Below are 12,316 nucleotides of genomic sequence, written 5' to 3' on the forward strand. Positions count from 1 at the left end.
TTGCTAATTAAGAGGTTGAAAACTTTGAGTCAGGTCAACCGCGCTTCCAATATATCTGTCAATAAAAAGCGACAGACGGCAACCACCCTTTAATAAAGTTGCCTCCCTTTTCGCCGCTTGGTGTTATGAAAGCAAAACTTGGTCCTTTATCAAGTGCCATTTGGGTGATCAAAAGTTGGCCCCCGGGGCAAACTCAACGACAAGTTAATAAGGATCAGAAAGCTGTAAATGATGTTTGTTCGCGGCAGCGCAGTTCATTTTATTTACCTCCGCTCCAATTCCAATTAAGCCGAAGAGCAATCAAACTTTTCCGAGCGATTGCACTCCTTTTCCACTTGACCCGGGACGAAATTTCGGCAAGAGCGACCCCTTAATTTTACATCACTCTGATCAGATTGAGGTAAATTGCCGAGGAAACGTCTGGTCCCCGAAAAAGGCTCGCAATTACCACGACAGCGAGCAGCAAGAAACCGCCGACGGACCGGCAGCGAGCAGTGATGCGCGCCCTGTGCAAATCCAATTACTCCGAAAGGAAAGGAAAACATCAACCAGAACAGCCCGCACAGAACTTTTGGCCCACCTGCGAAGTGGGTGCACTCACACGGAAGCAATGGATCCGCACTGGGAAATAAATAAAACGCGTCTTGGCCTGCGTGACATCTTGGTACGCGCAAAGGAACACAATTCGTGGAAGGTATTTTTGACGAAAATTCTATGGAGCTGTTGTGAAAAATAAATTATTGTAATCTCATTCAAACTACTAACAATTTTTTTTCAACTTGTTTTCACCATTGATTTAAATAATAATGAAAAAATTAATTGGTGATAACATTAGTTTATTTTTATTTTATTAATAGTCAAGATAAAAACTCTGGCTTTTTCATCTTTGCATGAACAATACTTTTTTCTAAATTAATTTGTCATTGTTAGGGCTGAGCGTTTTAGTCGATAAACTATTTTTTTCTGATCTTCGCAGGATGTAAGGGTTATGAAATGAGCACGAAACATGCAATTTCGAGTCGATTAAGCTAGGGTCAAAATCGACTAAAATCGACTAAATGGACAAAAATTGACTATTTCGACTAAAATAGCTGAAAAGTCTATTTTTTTTTTCAATTTGACCTCCAAGAGAAAAAAAATGGTTTTTGGCAACCATTCTAAAAATCTCGGACATATCATATACATAATTTCTAGCTATATTTTTTGACAAATTTTTTTCTACCCCCTCGAGGCTGGAACCCTGGCACACCCTTGCAACGAAGTCGTGACGGAAAAAAAATATTTTAGCAACCATCTAAAAATCTTGTACAAACCACTTGAATCATTTCAAGCTAACTTTTTTTTGAATCATTTTTTTTTAAACCCACACCCCTGCAACCCTGGCCCACCCTTGTGACGGTCTTGACTGAAAAAAAATATTTTTTTAGCTACCATCAAAAAATTTCCGACAGACCATTTGGATAATTTCTAGCTAACTTTTTTGAATTATTTTTATTACTCCACACCCCTAGAACCTTGGCCCATCCTTGCTTTGACGGTCCCGACTCCCGACAGAAAAAAAAATATTTTTTAGCAACCATCTAAAAATCTTTTTCAGACCATTTGAATCATTTCTAGCTAAATTTTTGAAACATTTTTTTTTTACCCCACACCCCTGGATGTATTGAAATATTGAGATTTCAGTCAAAGTATAGCTCGTACTGCTTCAAAATCTAGAAAATAAGCTTTAAAATAGTGTGAAAGAGCAGCTATAACTCTTAATTTTACGGCACAACTACTGAGTTTTTTCCAACGCTCGTATTTAGCACCAAACATGGTATTATTGAAACATTGAGGTCTCAGTCAAAGTATAGCTTGTACTGCTTCAAAATCTAGAAAATAAGCTTTAAAATAGTGTGAAAGAGCAGCTATAACTCTAAATTTTACGGCACAACTGCCGAGTTTTTTCCAACGCTCGTATTTAGCACCAAACATGGTATTATTGAAACATTGAGGTCTCAGTCAAAGTATAGCTTTTACTGCTTCAAAATCTAGAAATAAAGCTTTAAAATAGTGTGAAAGAGCAGCCTTAACTCTAAATTTTACGGCACAACTGCTGAGTTTTTTGCTCCGCTCGTATTAAGCACCAAACATGGTATCATTGAAATGTTGAGGTCTCATTCAAAGTATAGCTCGTACTGCTTTAAAATCTAGGAAAAAAGCTTTAAAATAGTGTGAAAGAGCAGCCTTAACTCTTAATTTTACGGCACAACTGCTGAGTTTTTCCCAACGCTCGTATTTAGCACCAAACATGGTATTATTGAAATATTGAGATCTCAGTCAAAGTATAGCTCGTACTGCTTCTAAATCTAGAAAAAAAGCTTTAAAATAGTGTGAAAGAGCAGCTTTAACTCTTAATTTTACGGCACAATTGCTGAGTTTTTCCCAACGCTCGTATTTAGCACCACACATGGTATTATTGAAATATTGAGATCTCAATCAAAGTATAGCTCGTACTGCTTCTAAATCTAGAAAAAAAGCTTTAAAATAGTGTGAAAGAGCAGCTTTAACTCTTAATTTTACGGCACAACTGCTGAGTTTTTCCCAACGCTCGTATTTAGCACCAAACATGGTATTATTGAAATATTGAGATCTCAGTCAAAGTATAGCTCGTACTGCTTCTAAATCTAGGAAAAAAGCTTTAAAATAGTGTGAAAGTGCAGCCTTAACTCTTAATTTTACGGCACAACTGCTGAGTTTTTCCCAACGCTCGTATTTAGCACCAAACATGGTATTATTGAAATATTGAGATCTCAGTCAAAGTATAGCTCGTACTGCTTTTAAATCTAGAAAAAAAGCTTTAAAATAGTGTGAAAGAGCAGCTTTAACTCTTAATTTTACGGCACAACTGCTGAGTTTTTCCCAACGCTCGTATTAAGTACCAAACATGGTATTATTGAAATATTGAGATCTCAGTCAAAGTATAGCTCGTACTGCTTCTAAATCTAGGAAAAAAGCTTTAAAATAGTGTGAAAGAGCAGCCTTAACTCTTAATTTTACGGCACAACTGCTGAGTTTTTCCTAACGCTCGTATTTAGCACCAAACATGGTATTATTGAAATATTGAGATCTCAGTCAAAGTATAGCTCGTACTGCTTTAAAATCTAGAAAAAAAGCTTTAAAATAGTGTGGAAGAGCAGCCTTGACTCTTAATTTTACGGCACAACTGCTGAGTTTTTTCCATCGCTCGTATTTAGCACCAAACATGGTATTATTGAAATATTGAGATCTCAGTCAAAGTATAGCTCGTACTGCTTCTAAATCTAGGAAAAAAGCTTTAAAATAGTGTGAAAGAGCAGCCTTAACTCTTAATTTTACGGCACCACTGCTGAGTTTTTCCCAACGCTCGTATTTAGCACCAAACATGGTATTATTGAAATATTGAGATCTCAGTCAAAGTATAGCTCGTACTGCTTCTAAATCTAGAAAAAAAGCTTTAAAATAGTGTGAAAGAGCAGCTTTAACTCTTAATTTTACGGCACAATTGCTGAGTTTTTCCCAACGCTCGTATTGAGCACTACACATGGTATTATTGAAATATTGAGATCTCAGTCATAGTATAGCTCGTACTGCTTCTAAATCTAGAAAAAAAGCTTTAAAATAGTGTGAAAGAGCAGCTTTAACTCTTAATTTTACGGCACAACTGCTGAGTTTTTTCCATCGCTCGTATTTAGCACCAAACATGGTATTATTGAAATATTGAGATCTCAGTCAAAGTATAGCTCGTACTGCTTCTAAATCTAGAAAAAAAGCTTTAAAATAGTGTGAAAGAGCAGCTTTAACTCTTAATTTTACGGCACAATTGCTGAGTTTTTCCCAACGCTCGTATTTAGCACCACACATGGTATTATTGAAATATTGAGTTCTCAATCAAAGTATAGCTCGTACTGCTTCTAAATCTAGAAAAAAAGCTTTAAAATAGTGTGAAAGAGCAGCTTTAACTCTTAATTTTACGGCACAACTGCTGAGTTTTTTTCCAACGCTCGTATTTAGCACCAAACATGGTATTATTGAAATATTGAGATCTCAGTCAAAGTATAGCTCGTACTGCTTCTAAATCTAGAAAAAAAGCTTTAAAATAGTGTGAAAGAGCAGCTTTAACTCTTAATTTTACGGCACAACTGCTGAGTTTTTTCCAACGCTCGTATTTAGCACCAAACATGGTATTATTGAAACATTGAGGTCTCAGTCAAAGTATAGCTTTTACTGCTTCAAAATCTAGAAAAAAGGCTTTAAAATAGTGTGAAAGAGCAGCCTTAACTCTAAATTTTACGGCACAACTGCTGAGTTTTTTGCTCCGCTCGTATTAAGCACCAAACATGGTATCATTGAAATGTTGAGGTCTCATTCAAAGTATAGCTCGTACTGCTTTAAAATCTAGAAAAAAAGCTTTAAAATAGGGGTAAAGAGCAGCCTTGACTCTTAATTTTACGGCACAACTGCTGAGTTTTTTCCAACGCTCGGATTTAGCACCAAACATGGTATAATTGTAATATTGAGATCTCAGACAAAGTAAAGCTTGTACTGCTTCAAAATCTAGAAAAAAAGCTTTAAAATAGTGTGAAAAATCAGCCTTGACTTTTAATTCTACGGCACAATTGAAAGTTTTTTGCTCCGCTCGTACTAAGCACCAAACATGGTATTATTGAAATGTTGAGGTCTCAGCCAAAGTATAGCTCGTACTGCTTAAAAATCTAGAAAAAAAAGCGTTAAAATAGTGTGAAAAAACAGCCTTGACTCTTAATTTTACAGCACAAATGAAAGTTTTTTGCTCCGCTCGTATTAAGCACCAAACATGGTATTATTGAAATATTGAGATCTCAGTCAAAGTATAGCTCGTACTGCTTCTAAATCTAGGAAAAAAGCTTTAAAATAGTGTGAAAGAGCAGCCTTAACTCTTAATTTTACGGCACAACTGCTGAGTTTTTCCCAACGCTCGTATTTAGCACCAAACATGGTATTATTGAAATATTGAGATCTCAGTCAAAGTATAGCTCGTACTGCTTCTAAATCTAGGAAAAAAGCTTTAAAATAGTGTGAAAGAGCAGCCTTAACTCTTAATTTTACGGCACAACTGCTGAGTTTTTCCTAACGCTCGTATTTAGCACCAAACATGGTATTATTGAAATATTGAGATCTCAGTCATAGTATAGCTCGTACTGCTTCTAAATCTAGAAAAAAAGCTTTAAAATAGAGTGAAAGAGCAGCTTTAACTCTTAATTTTACGGCACAACTGCTGAGTTTTTTCCATCGCTCGTATTTAGCACTAAACATGGTATTATTGAAATATTGAGATCTCAGTCAAAGTATAGCTCGTACTGCTTCTAAATCTAGAAAAAAAGCTTTAAAATAGTGTGAAAGAGCAGCTTTAACTCTTAATTTTACGGCACAATTGCTGAGTTTTTCCCAACGCTCGTATTGAGCACCACACATGGTATTATTGAAATATTGAGATCTCAGTCATAGTATAGCTCGTACTGCTTCTAAATCTAGAAAAAAAGCTTTAAAATAGTGTGAAAGAGCAGCCTTAACTCTTAATTTTACGGCACAACTGCTGAGTTTTTCCCAACGCTCGTATTTAGCACCAAACATGGTATTATTGAAATATTGAGATCTCAGTCAAAGTATAGCTCGTACTGCTTCTAAATCTAGGAAAAAAGCTTTAAAATAGTGTGAAAGAGCAGCCTTAACTCTTAATTTTACGGCACCACTGCTGAGTTTTTCCCAACGCTCGTATTTAGCACCAAACATGGTATTATTGAAATATTGAGATCTCAGTCAAAGTATAGCTCGTACTGCTTCTAAATCTAGAAAAAAAGCTTTAAAATAGTGTGAAAGAGCAGCTTTAACTCTTAATTTTACGGCACAATTGCTGAGTTTTTCCCAACGCTCGTATTGAGCACTACACATGGTATTATTGAAATATTGAGATCTCAGTCATAGTATAGCTCGTACTGCTTCTAAATCTAGAAAAAAAGCTTTAAAATAGTGTGAAAGAGCAGCTTTAACTCTTAATTTTACGGCACAACTGCTGAGTTTTTTCCATCGCTCGTATTTAGCACCAAACATGGTATTATTGAAATATTGAGATCTCAGTCAAAGTATAGCTCGTACTGCTTCTAAATCTAGAAAAAAAGCTTTAAAATAGTGTGAAAGAGCAGCTTTAACTCTTAATTTTACGGCACAATTGCTGAGTTTTTCCCAACGCTCGTATTTAGCACCACACATGGTATTATTGAAATATTGAGATCTCAATCAAAGTATAGCTCGTACTGCTTCTAAATCTAGAAAAAAAGCTTTAAAATAGTGTGAAAGAGCAGCTTTAACTCTTAATTTTACGGCACAACTGCTGAGTTTTTTCTAACGCTCGTATTTAGCACCAAACATGGTATTATTGAAATATTGAGATCTCAGTCATAGTATAGCTCATACTGCTTCTAAATCTAGAAAAAAAGCTTTAAAATAGAGTGAAAGAGCAGCTTTAACTCTTAATTTTACGGCACAACTGCTGAGTTTTTTCCATCGCTCGTATTTAGCACCAAACATGGTATTATTGAAATATTGAGATCTCAGTCAAAGTATAGCTCGTACTGCTTCTAAATCTAGAAAAAAAGCTTTAAAATAGTGTGAAAGAGCAGCTTTAACTCTTAATTTTACGGCACAATTGCTGAGTTTTTCCCAACGCTCGTATTGAGCACCACACATGGTATTATTGAAATATTGAGATCTCAGTCATAGTATAGCTCGTACTGCTTCTAAATCTAGAAAAAAAGCTTTAAAATAGTGTGAAAGAGCAGCCTTAACTCTTAATTTTACGGCACAACTGCTGAGTTTTTCCCAACGCTCGTATTTAGCACCAAACATGGTATTATTGAAATATTGAGATCTCAGTCAAAGTATAGCTCGTACTGCTTCTAAATCTAGGAAAAAAGCTTTAAAATAGTGTGAAAGAGCAGCCTTAACTCTTAATTTTACGGCACAACTGCTGAGTTTTTCCCAACGCTCGTATTTAGCACCAAACATGGTATTATTGAAATATTGAGATCTCAGTCAAAGTATAGCTCGTACTGCTTCTAAATCTAGAAAAAAAGCTTTAAAATAGTGTGAAAGAGCAGCTTTAACTCTTAATTTTACGGCACAATTGCTGAGTTTTTCCCAACGCTCGTATTGAGCACCACACATGGTATTATTGAAATATTGAGATCTCAGTCATAGTATAGCTCGTACTGCTTCTAAATCTAGAAAAAAAGCTTTAAAATAGTGTGAAAGAGCAGCTTTAACTCTTAATTTTACGGCACAACTGCTGAGTTTTTTCCATCGCTCGTATTTAGCACCAAACATGGTATTATTGAAATATTGAGATCTCAGTCAAAGTATAGCTCGTACTGCTTCTAAATCTAGAAAAAAAGCTTTAAAATAGTGTGAAAGAGCAGCTTTAACTCTTAATTTTACGGCACAATTGCTGAGTTTTTCCCAACGCTCGTATTTAGCACCACACATGGTATTATTGAAATATTGAGATCTCAATCAAAGTATAGCTCGTACTGCTTCTAAATCTAGAAAAAAAGCTTTAAAATAGTGTGAAAGAGCAGCTTTAACTCTTAATTTTACGGCACAACTGCTGAGTTTTTCCCAACGCTCGTATTTAGCACCAAACATGGTATTATTGAAATATTGAGATCTCAGTCAAAGTATAGCTCGTACTGCTTCTAAATCTAGGAAAAAAGCTTTAAAATAGTGTGAAAGAGCAGCCTTAACTCTTAATTTTACGGCACAACTGCTGAGTTTTTCCCAACGCTCGTATTTAGCACCAAACATGGTATTATTGAAATATTGAGATCTCAGTCAAAGTATAGCTCGTACTGCTTTTAAATCTAGAAAAAAAGCTTTAAAATAGTGTGAAAGAGCAGCTTTAACTCTTAATTTTACGGCACAACTGCTGAGTTTTTCCCAACGCTCGTATTTAGCACCAAACATGGTATTATTGAAATATTGAGATCTCAATCAAAGTATAGCTCGTACTGCTTCTAAATCTAGAAAAAAAGCTTTAAAATAGTGTGAAAGAGCAGCTTTAACTCTTAATTTTACGGCACAATTGCTGAGTTTTTCCCAACGCTCGTATTGAGCACCACACTTGGTATTATTGAAATATTGAGATCTCAGTCATAGTATAGCTCGTACTGCTTCTAAATCTAGAAAAAAAGCTTTAAAATAGTGTGGAAGAGCAGCCTTGACTCTTAATTCTACGGCACAATTGAAAGTTATTTGCTCCGCTCGTATTAAGTACCAAACATGGTATTATTGAAATATTGAGATCTCAGTCAAAGTATAGCTCGTACTGCTTCTAAATCTAGGAAAAAAGCTTTAAAATAGTGTGAAAGAGCAGCCTTAACTCTTAATTTTACGGCACAACTGCTGAGTTTTTCGCAACGCTCGTATTTAGCACCAAACATGGTATTATTGAAATATTGAGATCTGAAACGGAAGTTCTCGGGCGTGTCTAGGGTTTTTGGGTTGGCCGAAAGAGATGAACTTTTATTCCCAATTAATTAATAACTCGTTGGCGAATTACTCGACGGCGACTGCGGGTGCAGTCGTCGGATTCGGGCTTTCTGAAATATAAAACACGAAAGGTGGGTGAAGCAGCCGGGCTAGTGCGGCTGTATGCTTCAGAGCGGGCCGGCGGCTTATGTGCCTCGTACAGGCTTATAAGCGCGCCTTGCCTTTCAAGGGAAACACAAAGTGAAACAACTTGAATTGCTCGTGGAACTGGATAGCGGGTTGCCGTCGGTTTATTTGTGGCATTCATCAAATAATACATTTGTGATTCAAGTCTAAGTTATAATATTAATTTGAATAATATTTAATTGACTGTTTAATATTTGATTATTGTTTGATTACATGATTAATATTTAATGATTATTTTATTTAATTGTTTGAGCAATTTAATTATTGATTTTTGTGGTTACAAATCCCCCCTGGGAAAAGAATTTGTTCGTAAAAAACAAAATTTTAATGAAATGTAGATTTTGAAAAAACGAACAAAATGAATTTAAATATTTAACACCAAAAATATTGAAAAATGTTTTAGCAAAATTAGATTTAGAACTAAAAAAAATTTTATCTTCTCCTCTGGTCCAGGTCAGTCCGTACTTGTCTTTCTAAGTTCGGAGGGACGAACGTTTGATTTGAAGATCGCATTAAGCGCGGCGCCGTGGGGTTGGCGCGGCAATTACTCTACCGTGGATTTCGGTTGAGTTTTTGTAGAACAAAAAGAAATTTAAAAATATTTCACGCTTGTCAATTAACCTTCGCTACTATCCGTGTTTGAAATCTCAGACACGAAAACGACCAGGTTATCTACGTCAGGTCGTTGGAGCTCGTCATTCCCATACTGCTTTTCAATAAGGCGGTGCCTGAGGTCATCGGTTTCGAGGAAAGGGTCACCTCCTACTGGCTCTTGGGGAGTACCTTGAGCATTCGACTGTGTGGCTTCGACGTTCTGTTGGGCAAGGCGAAGAGTGTTCTTGATAATTCCTTGTTTTTTTATCTGATTCTGATCTTGGTGAACATGTATTTGTTTTAATTGACGATGATAGCGGCGGGTTTGTGTTTTGGTCAATTGGTTGTACACGTCATCCGGCAGCAGTTTGTATTTGTTGCCAACTGGTGGGCCAGCTAGAGCGAATGACTTATTAAGTGCCTCGCGTTTTTGTTTTACCGCCACTTGAACGGTCGCGGCGAGTTGTCGGCATTCCGAAATTTTTTCCGACGTGCTCATGGCCTCGGATGCTTCGCGTGTTTGGCGATTTTGTTTAACGCGCCGTCTTACGCCGTGGTTTCGGCCGTCAGGGTGTGTGCGGGCGTTTCGGCCGGTAGGCTGTGAGCGGGCATTTTGGCCGGGAGGTCGGCCGGTCGGTCGGCCACTTTTTTGGCGGCCGCGGTCAGATTTGTACGCTCCGTAGGTGCCGCGGTTTCGGCTCCTTTCGGTTTTTCCGGCCGGGCAGCGGTATCGAAAAGGTCGGTAGCGGCCTTCAATCGAGTCGAAGCAACTATGGCACTTACATTGGTCATTTTTTTGTGGCGCTCGCTGGACCGTTGATCGGATTCTGGGTAGTTCGTCTTCCCCACTCGAGTCGCGGCTGGGCGAATTCATATTATTGAGCCTGATTAACTTTTACGCACTCCGATCGCTGCACTCTCTTATCTCCAACTTACTGCACTAGTCGCGGCGTGCAGTTTGGAGGGGGTCATCGTCCGCTGGTGCATATGACCATGGAGGGGGTGCCGTGAAAAGTTTCAATTGCTCCGCGTGTCGACGCCCTGCTGGTTTTCCTTTCATTGTTTCGAGCAGAAAAGTATTTTCCCCAATTCTCTCAGAAATTTTAAATGGTCCTTCGTATTTTGGCGCGAGGCCGGCTGCGATGCCTTTGACTTTGTCGCTGAGAATTATATTTTCACGCAGTACTGTTATTCCGACATCAAATGGGTGGTTTTGTCGGTTCTTATTGTACTTTTTTGCGTATTTCTCTCTCTTGTCCGCGACATTTTCTAAAGCAATTTCTTGGGCCGTGCGCATTCGGTTGATCATTTCCTTGACATAATCAGCGTACTCGATTTCATCGTGCTCCTCTGAAGGTAGTTCAGGGTGCTGAATTTCTCTCATGAGGAACAAAAAATTTGGGGTGAAATTTGTGGCTGAAGAAATACTTGAATTTATACTGAAGCAGATTGCATCAAGGTGTAAATCCCAGTTTTTGTGATTTTTTGTATAGCACTTAATCTTCTTTTTTAATTCTTTATTGGAACGCTCACATCTATTTTCGCTGGGGTGGTACGGCGAAATTAGTGTGTGTTGGATATTCAGCCTTTCGCACGTTTGCTTCCAAATTTTTGAAATGAATTGACTGCCGTTGTCGCTAATTATTCTTTTCATGAAGCCAAAAGTTGTACACCAGAAAATTAGTTTGTCGACGAAAATTTTGCTGGTCGCCGAACGAAGTGGAAAAATTTTCGTGTAACCTGAGAAATTATCGACAAAAACAAGTGCGAATTTGTGTCCTGAAGTACTGCGGGGCAAAGGTCCAATTGCATCAACACTGATAACTTCATTTATGTAGGTGTCCAATTTTCTATTATGAAAGCCAAATTTGGGTTGATTCTTATCTTTCACTTTTTGGCACGTTGGACAACCGCGAACGTAATCATCAATATCTTTGCGCATTTTTCTCCATGTAAAATGTGCTGAGATTTTCAAATAGGTGATGTGTTTTCCAGGGTGAGAGCTGAGAACGTCATCGTGGCAAATTTCAAGGACTCGTTTTTTTAGGTGTGCTGGTAAAACGATGAGGTTTTTTCCGTTTGCCGTATATTTTATTACACCTTTGTCTGTTATTGAATATTTTTCCTTTTTGCCTTTTTGTATTTGAATTTTCATTTGCTGGAGATCTTTATCCTTTTCCTGCTCAATGGCCCATTGTTCATCAGTAATTGGAAAATTTTTATTTTTCTCAATTTGAGTCAAGAGAACTTTTAGTCTGTTGCCCATTTTTAATTCTTGCGGCGATGGAATAACAAGTGTGCTGGTGTAGCGGCGCTTGGGCTGTTTTTTTCTTTTGCGTTTCCTCGCTGTGCTTTCACTCTTTGCCTGCTTTGCTGGCGAGCGGCTTCGCGGGCGTTTCTCCTTCTCCTTATTTTCAAATTGGTTCGCTGCTGTGACGTCACGCTTCTTGTCTCCTTTCTGCGCTCTCCTGTTGGTTTGTTTTCCTCTCGTGCCGGCCATGGCTGCAGTATTTTCGGCTCGTGATTTTTCGGCCTTTCTCTGCGGTTTTGGATTCTTTTGGCCAGTGCAACGGTCACAGGAGTGGTCAGGGAGTGAGGTCATGTCATTTGCGAACGTAATTTTGCCGTCCTGCTGGATATCAGCGAGCGGGATTGTTTTGTTGCGGTCCGTGAATGGCATTTTATAATCACTCTCTATCATGACTGCATTTCGCGACAGTGCGTCTGGTGCTTGCATTTCATTTCCCGGTTTGTATTGAAGGTGACAATTGAATCCTGACAAAAATAATGTCCATCTTTTCAGACGTCCTGCAGGGTTTGGGTGTTTCATCAGGTACTGGATGGCTTGGTGATCGCAAAAGACTGTGAATTTTGAGTGCTGGATATAATCTTGGAACTTCGAAATGGACCAAACAACGCCAAGGAATTCGAGTTCTGAAATACAATAATTTTTCTCTGCAGAGTTGGTTTGACGAGAAATAAATTGCACAGGGCG

At 38.0% G+C, this 12,316-nt stretch overlaps 1 protein-coding gene across 1 annotated transcript in view; it reads right to left on the minus strand.

The window, feature by feature from the left end:
- Positions 1-10,146, minus strand: part of LOC132201573 (disks large 1 tumor suppressor protein) — a 48,427-nt gene extending 38,281 nt beyond the window's left edge. Inside the window, exon 1 of the mRNA XM_059628035.1 lies at positions 10,105-10,146. Coding sequence (XP_059484018.1) covers positions 10,105-10,113 — 9 coding nt within the window. The 5' untranslated portion in view covers positions 10,114-10,146. The remainder of the gene's footprint in view (positions 1-10,104) is intronic.
- Positions 10,147-12,316: the final 2,170 nt, after the last annotated feature.

Source organism: Neocloeon triangulifer, unplaced genomic scaffold (assembly GCF_031216515.1).
Source record: "Neocloeon triangulifer isolate White Clay Creek 2 clone unplaced genomic scaffold, ASM3121651v1 ptg000001l, whole genome shotgun sequence".
NCBI lineage: Eukaryota > Metazoa > Arthropoda > Insecta > Ephemeroptera > Baetidae > Neocloeon > Neocloeon triangulifer.